This window comes from Salvelinus fontinalis, chromosome 4 (genome assembly GCF_029448725.1).
Source record: "Salvelinus fontinalis isolate EN_2023a chromosome 4, ASM2944872v1, whole genome shotgun sequence".
Taxonomy (NCBI): domain Eukaryota; kingdom Metazoa; phylum Chordata; class Actinopteri; order Salmoniformes; family Salmonidae; genus Salvelinus; species Salvelinus fontinalis.
The window spans coordinates 1,955,511-1,969,439 of NC_074668.1; the positions used below are offsets into that span (position 1 = coordinate 1,955,511).

General features: G+C 39.2%; 1 protein-coding gene across 1 annotated transcript in view; it reads right to left on the bottom strand.

The window, feature by feature from the left end:
- Positions 1 to 13,929, bottom strand: part of LOC129852991 (C-X-C motif chemokine 13-like) — a 25,799-nt gene continuing 11,870 nt past the window's right edge. Inside the window, exons 3-6 of the mRNA XM_055918599.1 lie at positions 3,697 to 3,832; positions 2,914 to 3,049; positions 776 to 856; positions 1 to 699 (exon numbers count right to left, since the gene is read on the bottom strand). Coding sequence (XP_055774574.1) covers positions 645 to 699; positions 776 to 856; positions 2,914 to 3,049; positions 3,697 to 3,760 — 336 coding nt within the window. The 5' untranslated portion in view covers positions 3,761 to 3,832 and the 3' untranslated portion in view covers positions 1 to 644. The remainder of the gene's footprint in view (positions 700 to 775; positions 857 to 2,913; positions 3,050 to 3,696; positions 3,833 to 13,929) is intronic.

The following is a 13,929-nucleotide window of genomic DNA, read 5'->3' on the forward strand; positions in this document are numbered from 1 at the left end:
TACAGTTTGAACATTGAGATATTAAAGACATGATAGATTAGACACATAGTATATTAAGGAGTAAAAGAGACTGGGTCTCTGTAGAAAGACAGATAGCTGTGGAATGTGTTGGGGGACGAGAGGAGAGCAAAGTGTGAAACAGGGGAGACAGATGGACATCTGTGGATTAGAGGAAGGAGGGGTTGAGTTCAGGAGGTGAGGACAGGTCACCTGAAGGGAGTAATAAAGGTTTGGTATCCTGTTACCCTTTTTACTCTCTTCCTGTAGAACCATAAGATGAAAGGATTGAAGAGAAGGAGGAGGGTCTTAAGTGGGATATAAATATCTGGATGGGACAAATGTTGGGTTGTCTGAATTACAGCTGTACAGAACCTCTGGGAAGAACTAAACTTGGTTAAAGCTTCTCTAGTGTCCGTGGGTTATTTACTCTGAAAAATAAGAACCTAACAATACGTACTGAGATCATTTAAGATAAACTAATTAACTTGGTATTGGAATCGTATTTGAACAGAATCCATTGGCATCACATTGGCATCACATTGGCATCACATTGGCATCACATTGGTATCACATTGGCATCACATTGGCATCACATTGGCATCACATTTCCATTTAGCTCCAACTTGATACATTCCTGTTCCAATTCACTCAATGGTGGTTGAGATGGGAAGTTCTGCACTTCTCTTCTTCTTGTTGGTTCTGTAGAAAGAGATGGTCTGTGTTAAAGTCAACAGAAGTGTGTGTGTGTGCTCGTGTGTGTGTGTGTTGTATTTACCTTTGTAACTTGGCAATGACTTTGTTGATCCATCGTGCATCTGGAGTCACACAGACGATGGCTTTGTCCTTCTTGGTAACGCTGATGAATGAAGGGAGGGATATATATTACAGCGTCACCATGGTTACATATCATACACTGCAGAATAAAACCTATCAGAAAATGTCAATATGAACGTACACATATTTAGCAGATGTTATTACGGCTGTAGTGAAATGGTTGTGTTCCCAGCTCCAACAGTGCAGTAATATCTAACAATACACACACATCTGAGTCAAAGAATGGAATGAAGAAATCTATAAATATTAGGACGAGCAAAGTCTGAGTACTGTATATGTAAATGTATGTATAGATACAGTACCAGTCAAAAGTTTGGACACCTACTCATTTCAGGGTTTTTCTTTATTTTTACTATTTTCTACATTGTAGAATAATAGTGAAGACATCAAAACTATGAAATAACACATGTGGAATCATGTTGTAATCCAAAAAAGTGCTAAACAAATCAAAATATATTTTATATTTGAGATTGTTCAAAGTAGCCACCCTTTGCCTTGATGATAGCTTTACACACTCTTGGCATTCCTTCCACCTCATGGCTGGTTTTTGCTCTGAAATGCATTGACAACTCTAGGAACTTTATATAGACAGGTGTGAGATGTTCCAAATCATGTCTAATCAATTGAATTTACCACAGGAGGACTCCAATCAAGTTGTAGAAGCATCTCAACGATAATCAATGGAAACAGGATGAATCTAAACTCAATTTAGAGTCTCATAGCAAAGCGTCTGAATACTTATGTAAATAAGGTGTTTCTGTTTTTTAGTTTTAATACATTTGCTAAAATGTCTAAAAACCTGTTTTTGCTTTGTTATTATGGAGTATTGTGTGTAAATTGATGAGGACAGTTTTTTATTTAATCCATTTTAGAAAAAGGCTGTAAACATAATAAAATGTTGAAAAAGTCAAGGGGTCTGAATACTTTCTGAATGCACTGTATGTATATGTATACATGTGTGATTGAATGTATAGTCATTGTGGACAGTATGTGGATAGAATATATAGTATATATGTAGAATAGGTAGGATATAATAGTATATGTACAGCAATAGTTGAATAGGATAGCCTTGACTAGAAAAATGGATAAATCGAGTGATCCTACTGCGCTGGCCAATCGGATAGCTCAAATCACTGTGCCTACGACTTCCACGACTCTTGCCACAGAAAAGTTTGATACCAGCCTATGTAAGATTTCATAACTTTTAAAACCATGACCAGGGAGAAATGATCAAAGCAAACAGCTGCTGTTATTTTATGAGTGAGTTCATGTTTAAGTTTTCATTCTGCTCTGTCACTGTTTTTTAATTCAACACTATTACATAATATAAAACATGTTTCTCTCTACTTCCACTCACACTGTAATGAATGAGTAGCCAAGACAACTGTTCAAGACAACTGGAAACTGAAAAAAACGAGACCCGACTAGGAAGAATCGTTTTGAACGCTCATCCGACTTGTATTACGCATACTGTGATAATGTATTAGGTATATTGTGATAATATATTACACATACTGTGATCATGTATTAGGCATGCTGTGATCATGTATTAGGCAGACCAGGTAATGTATTAGGTATACTGTGATATGTATTAGACATACTGTGATAATGTATTAGGCATGCTATGATAATGTATTAGACATACTGTGATATGTATTAGACATACTGTGATAATGTATTAGGCATGCTGTGATAATGTATTAGGCAGATCAGGTAATGTATTATGAATGCTGTGATAATGTATTAGACATACTGTGATATGTATTAGACATACTGTGATAATGTATAAGGCATGCTATGATAATTTATTAGGCAGACCGGGTAATGTATTATGAATGCTGTGATAATGTATTAGGCAGACCAGGTAATGTATTATGAATGCTGTGATAATGTATTAGACAGACCAGGTAATGTATTGGGGCTACTGTACAAACCTCATTCATAGAGAACAGTTTTTATTAGGTTAATGTAACTAAGTCATGTTTTTAAAAAAAATGATATTTTAGAACTAGATGTTGGTTTGCTTGTTGACTGTGAAAGTGTTCTTGACTGGTTGTTAGGTGGTGTTAGTTGACTCACATGATCTCTGTTTGACGACAGTGGGCACCTGGAGGTAGGATCTCTATCCTGTGGAACAGCCTAGGAGAGATGAAAGCAGAGGACGTCCGGATGCAGAGACACTTCTGACATGCAGCACAGCCGTTCATGGGGAATGCTGCTGGGATGGAGACCGTGAAAATTACATACAATAACAATATAGTATTGTTCACATTTGGGGTTAAAGGTTAAGGTTTACGGGATAGAGGTAACACCTTTTTATCATCACTAAAAGTTGCACTTTGAAACATGTGAATGTTACAAAAACAAAACTGATTCTAGATCAGCACTCTTAGGGCTCTATTCAGTCTGTATCATCGCTGAAGTGTTACAGATCAAATCAAAGTTTATTAGTAGACCTTACAGTGAAATGCTTACTTATAGGCTTGAACCAATAGTGCAAAAAATGTATTAGGTGAACAATAGGTAGGTAAAGAACTAAAAACACCAGTAAAAAGACAGTGATTGCGTGACAGCAATGTAACGGTAATATCTGATTGAGCCGACATGCAGCGTTTACCGTGAATGCAGTTTCCGCTAAGGAACATTACCTTTAAATTTCACTCACGCTGCAACGCAGAACTTCTGCCATACGGATTGAATACTGACCCTACTCTGAGACACTTAAAACTGCAATGGATTGATTGTGATAATTGCAATTAAATTGTAAAAAAAAAAATTGATAATAGGTTTGGTTTGTCGATAGTTCAAGAGTCAAGTTGAACAGATTCATATATATATATAGATAAAGATGCAATATCTCACCTTGAAGAGCCACGAACCAGCAGAGAGTCAGGGAGACCAACAGGTAGTGTGGCTTGAAAGGCATCTTGAGTCTGTGTTGGCTGTGGTCGGCTGGTGTCTACTGAAACTGAATGATGTTGTCTCTGGGTTTATATTGCTGCAAAAAAGGAAGTGTGGGGGAATCCCTCGTCTTCACACAAAATGAGGATCAGACTTTTGGAGTTTATAAAAATTTCTATATATATTCACTATTTTAACTTTATCCTTCATTTATAGCCTAGTGATTCGTTATATTGAAATTAAACATGCCATATTGAAAATCTGTCTTGTTACAATTGTAAAGAGGATTTTAGGGATAATATAATCAAATAATACTTTAGCAATCTAGTCAAAACATGGTAAATGCTGGGTAGAACAAGTACAAATTCAGTGGTTAAGATTGGAAAGTGTTTAAAAACTGAATTTCTCATAGACATACGATCTTAGACCTGCTACATTAGGTTATGAGAATGAAGAACACATTGGGAGGGATCTTAGACCTGCTACGTTAGATTATGAGAATGAAGAACACATCGGGAGGGATCTTAGACCTGCTACGTTAGGTTATGAGAACGAAGAACACATCAGGAGGGATCTTACACCTGCTACGTTAGGTTATGAGAATGAAGAACACATCAGGAGGGATCTTAGACCTGCTACGTTAGGTTATGAGAATGAAGAACACATCGGTGAGGGATCTTAGACCTGCTACGTTAGGTTATGAGAATGAAGAACACATCAGGAGGGATCTTAGACCTGCTACGTTAGGTTATGGGAATGAAGAACACATCGGGAGGGATCTTAGACCTGCTACGTTAGGTTATGAGAATGAAGAACACATCGGGAGGGATCTTAGACCTGCTACGTTAGGTTATGAGAATGAAGAACACATCGGGAGGGATCTTAGACCTGCTACGTTAGGTTATGAGAATGAAGAACACACCGGGAGGGATCTTAGACCTGCTACGTTAGGTTATGGGAATGAAGAACACATCGGGAGGGATCTTAGACCTGCTACGTTAGGTTATGAGAATGAAGAACACATCAGGAGGGATCTTAGACCTGCTACGTTAGGTTATGAGAATGAAGAACACATCAGGAGGGATCTTAGACCTGCTACGTTAGGTTATGAGAATGAAGAACACATCGGGAGGGATCTTAGACCTGCTATGTTAGGTTATGAGAATGAAGAACACATCAGGAGGGATCTTAGACCATTCCTCTATAACAGAGACTTTCCAGATCCTTGATATCGCTTGTCTTACTGGAAGATCCACTTGTGGCCAAGTTTCAGACTCCTGGAGAAGGGAATCAGGTTTTCGGCTAAAATGGCCTGGTACTTGGCAAATTTGATGTCGTTGACCGTAACAAGGGCCCCAGGACAAAACAAAAATGAGCTTTTTGGTCTTCATTTAAGGTTAAGGTTAGGGTTAGGTTTAAAAATCAAATTTTTCAGAAGATGAATTGTAGAAATAGGCAGAGTTTATGACTTTGTGGACAACAACAAAAAGAACAAGCAAAATAGTCCCATAACATCAAAGATCCACCACCATATTTTACAGTTGGTATGAGGCTCCTTTTTAATGGCATCCAACAAATGTAAACACCTGCAGGTTGTTAAACGGAAACGGGCGCGATCGGAACCTATACCATGTTCAGATGACATGAAAATAAAGCTACTATGTTTCTTCTCATCTTTATCAAGGGTGTCAATAATTGTGGACCTTTATCAAGGGTGTCAATAATTGTGGACCTTTAACAAGGGTGTCAATAATTGTGGACCTGACTTTATACACTGCATATGCAACAACATCTCCTAGGGAGTTAATACAGTACTATTATTACCCTGTCGTATCTTTTCCCTGTCAGAATCATTCTGCCACACATTTATCAAGGCTGATAGCTTCATATCACTTGTGTTCTTTTCCCTATCAGAATCATTCTGCCACACATTTATCAAGGCTGATAGCTTCATATCACTTGTGTTCTTTTCGGTCCCTCTCCTTGTTCGGGCGGCGTTCGGCGGTCGACATCACCGGCCTTCTAGCCATCGCCGATCCACTTTTCATTTTCCGTTTGTTTTGTCTTTGTTTTACACACCTGGTTTCCATCCTCCAATTACTTGTTCATTATTTAACCCTCTGTTCCCCCATGGTTGTTAGTGAGTGATTGTTCGTATGTATACGGTCCGTTATCTTGGGCTAGTTTATTGTGTTGTATTTATTGATTCTTTGAGTAAATTACGTTTTTTACTCATATCTGCTGTCCTGCGCCTGACTCCTCCACACCAGCTACACACAGGAACTATTACAATATATTAACAGGCCGAATACATCAATACAGTACTATTATTACCCTGTTGTATCTTTATTTTTTCAGAATCATTCTGCAACACATTTATCAAGGCTGATAGGAAAAAGAACACAAGTGATATGAAGCTATCAGAATCATTCTGCAACACATTTATCAAGGCTGATAGCTTCATATCACTTGTGTTCTTTTTCCTATCAGAATCACTCTGCCACACATTTATCAAGGCTGATAGCTTCATATCACTTGTGTTCTTTTTCCTATCAGAATCATTCTGCAACACATTTATCAAGGCTGATAGCTTCATATCACTTGTGTTTAATTTAGATTCATTTCACTTGATCGGGTGCAAGGAACCCAGAATAAGGAACTGAAAATTCCAACAAGCATTAGGAAGCCAGACAATGTTTTTTCCATTAGCAGACTGATGGAAAGAGCTCTCTATTGGCAGTGGACTGCCCGGTGAAGATCACATCTAATTTTACATTGTGGTCATTTATCAGACGCTCTTCTCCAGAGTGACTTACATATAAGGCTTGTTCCCATTGGCAGTTTGAAATGACTCAAATCCACATTTTTTTCATATCCGACTCTATTCTGTTATTTTTCCTGCAGTCTGAACAGCAAAAAGCACATGGAATTGGACATTTCAAGTCACATTTCAAACCACCTTCATCGGTGGTTTAAAGTCAGATACAAATCTGATTCCTGGCCATGAGACTTGTGTCTGAACGGTCAAATCTGATTTATTTGCCCTCAAGTGGTTTTTAGGCTGTTGTTTGGCATATCTTGTTGCTTCCTAGCTACTCTGTTGACAGTTTGACAAGATCATGAGAGAGCTAACTAGCTTGTTAGTTGTTTACAAACAAATGAGTGAATGTGGTAGAAAAGTAAACAGCTAGCTAGTTGACTGCTGTGGCTAGCTAGTTGACTGTTGTGGCTAGCTAGTTGACTGCTGTGGCTAGCTAGTTGACTGCTGTGGCTAGCTAGCTGACTGCTGTGACTAGCTAGTTGACTGTTGTGGCTAGCTAGCTGACTGCTGTGACTAGCTAGTTGACTGTTGTGACTAGCTAGTTGACTGTTGTGGCTAGCTAGCTGACTGTTGTGGCTAGCTAGCTGACTGCTGTGGCTAGCTAGTTGACTGTTGTGGCTAGCTAGCTGACTGCTGTGACTAGCTAGTTGACTGTTGTGGCTAGCTAGCTGACTGCTGTGGCTAGCTAGTTGACTGTTGTGGCTAGCTAGTTGGCTGTTGTGGTTAGCTAGTTGACTGTTGTGGCTAGCTAGTTGACTGCTGTGGCTAGCTAGTTGACTGCTGTGGCTAGCTAGTTGACTGCTGTGGCTAGCTAGTTGACTGCTGTGGCTAGCTATTTGTCTGCTGTGGCTAGCTAGCTGACTGCTGTGGCTAGCTAGTTGACTGCTGTGGCTGAAAAATAATTTGTTTTGAAAGTTGGATCAACTTATCCTTTGAGGCTTTAAAGGTGTTCTGACACTATGATTTTGAACATTCAAAGTATGTGGGAAACATCCCTGGCAGGCATTGTTGTCATCTTAGCTTGCTACATAACTTCTGAGTGAGAGGAAGTAGGAGCACCAATCAGCCTACACCACCGCACATACACCCATTGTTACTATGACAACCAGCCATGTCATCAAATGAATGCTGTCTGAACACACACCCATCGTTACTATGACAACTAGCCATGTCATCAAATGAATGCTGTCTGAACACAAACCCATCGTTACTATGACAACTAGCCATGTCATCAAATGAATGCTGTCTGAACACACACCCATAGTTACTATGACAATTAGCCATGTCATCAAATGAATGCTGTCTGAACACAAACCCATCGTTACTATGACAACTAGCCATGTCATCAAATGAATGCTGTCTGAACACAAACCCATCGTTACTATGACAACTAGCCATGTCATCAAATGAATGCTGTCTGAACACAAACCCATCGTTACTATGACAACTAGCCATGTCATCAAATGAATGCTGTCTGAACACAAACCCATCGTTACTATGACAACTAGCCATGTCATCAAATGAATGCTGTCTGAACACAAACCCATCGTTACTATGACAACTAGCCATGTCATCAAATCAATGCTGTCTGAACACATACTAATCCGATGTGGTCACTTGTAACTTGCTGTTTGGACAGTGAGAAATTCCAAAACGGATTTGAAAAACATAACTGATTTGAGCATTAAGGCCTGCAGTGTGAGCAAGGTTTTAGTGCATTCAACTAGGCCTAAATTTAGCAGGGAGAACAACGACTTCCAGTAGTCCATTTTCAAAAAAGCAGAATTAGTGGCAGGAAGAAAAAAACACTGAATTAATTAGTCTCCTTGGAATTCCCATTCATCAAAAATAGCAAGATGTTTCAAATTTCGTCAGACTTGTTTGTGGTAAGCATGTATCTCTTCTTATTATCATCTAATAACAATTCTTTTTCATTTTTATTTTTATTTAACCTTTATTTAACCAGGTAGACCAGTTGAGAACAAGTTCTCATTTACAACTGCGACCTGGCCAAGATAAAGCAAAGTTGTGCGACAAAAACAACAACACAGAGTTACACAATAAACAAACGTACAGTCATGGGTTGAATATCATGGGTTGAATATCATGGGTTGAATAACATGGGTAGAATAACATGGGTAGAATAACATGGGGTTGAATAACATATGTCTTATAATAAAGGCTATTATGGTCAGATAAAATAGGATTAGATGAAGGCTAATACAAGTTTATAACAAAGTAATAATGTAATTTTAGCTGTGTTAGTATTACTATATTACCATACTTTAATATTCCCAGACTGACAGTGAGTCTAGTAGATAGGAGGCCTATTATATCAGTACCATCATTATAATACAGGTTTTATGGCTTTGCAGAACCAAAAAACTCCAAATCAACCAAAGGAGGAAGAAAGCACAGCATTTCACTTTCTGGATTTCACTTTCCCCTCTGAACCAGAATAGAAAGTTAGGCAATATAATGAAACTGAACACCGTGTGTAGACAACATGCAGCCAGCCCATGTCTGTGCCACCTTCTATGATCTGAGTATGATGAGCATGGTGGGTCAGTGGAAACCTGGGGTGTTTTCACTACCACTCAAACCCACACGGAAACCAGCAGAAGCAAACAGAAGGAAAAGGGGAGGGGACCAACCTGAATTTGTCCAAAAGAAACTTGAATTTTTATTGAAAAGCATGTTTTTGTTCCAAGTTAATGGTTTCCGTTACAAACTGTTTGCTACGGTTTTGTTCTGAATGAATAGACCTCTGGGTGTTAAGACCAGGGTCTCCCAATCCTGGTTCTGGAGACCCAAAGGGGAGCACTCACAAACCTGATTCAAATCAAAGGTTTGATGATGACTTGATTAGTTGAATCAAGTCTGAGTGCTCGCGCAAACAGCACTAACTGTTATATAGACATTATAACACTGTTATATAGACATTATAACACTGTTATATAGACATTATAACACTGTTATATAGACATTATAACACTGTTATATAGACATTATAACACTGTTATATAGACATTATAACACTGTCATTTAGCAGACATTTTTATCCAGAGGGACTTACAGGAGCAGATTAGGGTGAAGTGCTTTGCTCAATGGCACATCGAAAGATTTTTCACCTAGTCTGCTCGGGGATTTGAACCAGAGACCTTTAACACTCACTGGCCCAACACTCTTAACCACTAGGCCGCCCATAGTGACAAGAGGAAGTTCAGAGTATAAATTATGTGTGTGTTAAATGGCTGCAGACCAGAGGCAGCAGGCCTTTTCAGTTAACCTACTAATATCACTATCCTGGGCACTGCCTCTGTTTGATGAGTTGAGCAAAATGCATTTTTTTTGTTGTGACCATCAGTATGACTTTGAAACCAAACTGAAGTGCATTTTGTGGGGTGGTATTAGTGATGGTGAGGCTCATCTGTGGTGTCAATTCCGGTTCAAGAGGCGCCCGGGTGCAAGATGGCCCCCGCGAGCAAGATGAAACATCATTGCACTAGCAAACACTTGAGTGGAGAGAGAAGAACTGTGGTAAATGGAGCAGAGGATGGTGCCGTGAGCTGCAGGCCAGCGTGGTGCACGCAAATTAAACTTGAGAGATTTTGAGTGTGACTTTTAGCGAATGTTCATATTTTGTGGTAGCTAGGCTCAGCAAGAGAAGATTCTGAATATGGAAAAGCTTAATGGATTAAAGAATTAAAAGCCATGTCCCTGTTGTTTATGCTAGGTTGAGGGGAGTCATCACTGGTGTCCCTATATCTATGTCCACAGATGATATTAAAGAACATGTGAAGGGAGGCAGAGTGACTGAGACCAAAAGGTTGATCAGCAGGAAAGAGGGTTAAAGAAGTGAAAGCCTATCAGTGCTGCTGAGGTTTGAGAAGGTTTTGCCTGGAAAAGTACAGATAGGATTCCTTCATTTCAATGTTAGAGAATGTGTCCCATATGCACTGCAGTGTATTAAATGCCAAATAATGGGACATATAGCTGCTCAGTGTAAAGGAAAGATAATATATGTGTGGAGGGGAACATGATTACGGTGAATGTGGAAGCAATGTGAAGGACAAGTGCTGTAACTGTGTTTGTGGGGGGGGGCATAATGCAGCATTTGGTGGATGCCAGGTACAGAGAGAGGCTAGAGAGGCTCAGTTATATAGATTTAGTCATGATGTATCGTATGTAGAGGCTGTAAAACAGATTGGTGGAATTGCAGTGTGGACTGATGGAGCTTCCATGGCTGCTCCTGTAGTAAGAGGACCTACTGTCAGACTGATGGAGCTTCCATGGCTGCTCCTGTAGTAAGAGGACCTACTGTCAGACTGATGGAGCTTCCATGGCTGCTCCTGTAGTAAGTGAACCTACTGTCAGTAGTAGGGATTTATTTGGTTTTTATTTTATTTTCATGATTATACAGAATTGGGCATATCATGATTGATAGCACTTTCTAGCACAGTAGGTGACGTCATGCACTTAAACGATTGTTTGCGGACCGCCATGACATCATAGAAGAAGAAGCAGAAGAAAGAAGAAGAAGAGAGAAGAAACCACATCAGCCCCTCGAAAGTGAGGCAGCTTGCATTTCTGAATGCAAATCTCTCATAAAAGCAAAATATAGTCAGCATTACTGTGTGCTGCTGGTTATAACATGGTAATAAAGAAGAGAGAGAAAAGAGGGACCAGTTTAATGTTTTAGTGGGATGCTGGTTTTAACATGGTAATAAAGAAGAGAGAGAAAAGAGGGACCAGTTTAATGTTTTAAGAGGGATGCTGGTTATAACATGGTAATAAAGAAGAGAGAGAAAAGAGGGACCAGTTTAATGTTTTAGGTGGGATGCTGGTTATAACATGACAATAAAGAAGAGAGAGAAAAGAGGGACCAGTTTAATGTTTTAATGGGATGCTGCAGTTTTGCACATTGTTATTTATTTCTCTTTGATATGGTGCAATATTCTATTATTATGTTGTTCAGATTGTATTCGTTTTGAATTGTTACATTTATATGCACTTTGTTTATATACATTAAAAAGTTATACTTTAAATGCACATGTTTAATAGCATTCTTTATCATAACAAACCAATGCATTTTTAAATACATTGTAGTTAAGGTAGAGTATGATTTCATTTTATAATTTAATTAGAATTGTTTTCACACCAATCATAGTCAAACTATCGCAAACTGTTTGAATTGAAAAAATAATATTTTTTTTATTATTAAAGAGCAGTTTGGGAGCCAAAAAGAGCCGGACTGCCCACAACAACAGCCCCCTAAATCATATGTCTGACTTTCTGATTTGTAAATTCACTGCAGTTCCCAACATTGACCAGCAGGTGGAAATGATACTCTCTTCTCAGACAGTCAATGACCACCAGTCAGCTACATTTATTTTGTTACGAGGGGATGGAAAAGCATTGAGACTATTTGTCATGGATGCAATTTCACTAATTTACTCATGTGAATGAGTCAAAAGAGATAAGAGAAGCTAATATTGATAGGCACTGTTAAATCTTTACAGCTCAGGATAATATGACTATAATTAAAGAACATCACTACCATCTGCTGGCTGGATCGGTCTTCTGATTTGAACCCTGTTCTACACACTGCTAACCTTATGTCTAACCTTAAACCTAAATTAAGATCAGAAATGTATATTTTTGTTTTCATGACATTTTACGATAGGCCTATAGACAATTTAGACTTTGTGACTGGGTTTTCTAATAACCAGAGAGGTTGGGGGGAGGAGTTTACTCCAAGTACCTGTGTAAATGTGAAAGTGAAAGTGCTGTCTCAGTAAAGACCTGAGGTGTAGATTGTTCTGTAAAAACGTGTAGATATGCACATATAGTGACTATTAGAGTGGTTATGGATTTAAATCAACTATATTGAATGTGAAGTGGAGGACGTGAAGACCAGTAAAGGTAAGAGGAGATGTCAGTATATTTAACTTTCCAAACTAGACACAACGGCCTTGTCGTTGTTTCGACGCCTGTTCAGCAATCTGGTGCTCATGAATGTGCTGCGTCAAAGGACACTTTGATAATGAATAAAGTTGACTTCATAGCTTTTATTGGTAAGGTTATCAATACGACTCGGGTTTGTGGAAAGCAGAAATGCCAGGTTGAAGGTTATTGTGCCGTAACAGATGTTACTGTTGAAGTGGTTGTTGACATGCTGAACAATCCTAAGGGTGGAGTATTTAAACATGATATAGATCGATCAAGTTGAATGGGGGAGGGGTGGTAGAAGGATTTATTTGGTTTTTATTTTCATGATTATACAGAATTGGGCATGTCATGATTGATAGTTCTTTCTAGCACAGTAGGTGACGTCATGCACTTAAACGATTGTTTGCGGACCGCCATAACATCATAGAAGAAGTTAATTCTGCCAGAAATAGAACAATGAAGGAGACATTTCACTGGATTTATAATGTGAATCATCCGCTTGGGGTTTCCACTCACTAACAGATATGTTAGTCAGAGGAAGCCCACTGGCGAGCAGTGGGACAAGATGGAACGACACGGATTTTGGCCGACATTCTGCACATTTTCTCATCGATTAAACTAAATGTTTCCCAAAACTAGAATCTGTTATGAACAGAGTGGACTAAGTTTTGTAGACTTGACCCTTTGCAAAGGTTTTTCAAAAACGCGCTGATTAGAAGTAGTGCACAGGAGAATTGAGTTAATGCACATGCGCACTTCACAACGTAGGCTTTCCCTAACGGAAACATGCAGATAGATGCTAGAACGAGCCAACGTCTGCTGTTTGGATGCTGTTTGACGAGAGAGCATCTGGGGATGCAGCACAAAGGAATCCCTCAGCAGATGCCATAATGGAGGTCCGATCCTATTTGGAGGATCCCCTCCTCCAACGATCTGCAGATCCTCTGAGTTGGTGGAAGAACAAGGTCTCTGTCTACCCACCGCTTACTAAAGTCATGACAGGGAGACTCTGCATAGTGGCCACATCCGTTCCCTCTGAGAGGGTCTTCTCGAAAACAGGACAAATAATTACTGAGAGAAGAAACCGCATCAGCCCCTCGAAAGTGAGGCAGCTTGCATTTCTGAATGCAAACCTCTCATAAAAGCTAAATATGGTCAGCATTACTTTGTGCTGCTGGTTATAACATGGTGATAAAGAAGAGAGAGAATAGAGGGACCAGTTTAATGTTTTAAGTGGGATGCTGGTTATAACATGGTAATAAAGAAGACAGAGAGAAAAGAGGGACCAGTTTAATGTTTTAAGTGGGATGCTGGTTATAACATGGTAATAAAGAAGAGAGAGAAAAGAGGGACCAGTTTAATGTTTTAAGTGGGATGCTGGTTATAACATGGTAATAAAGAAGAGAGAGAAAAGAGGGACC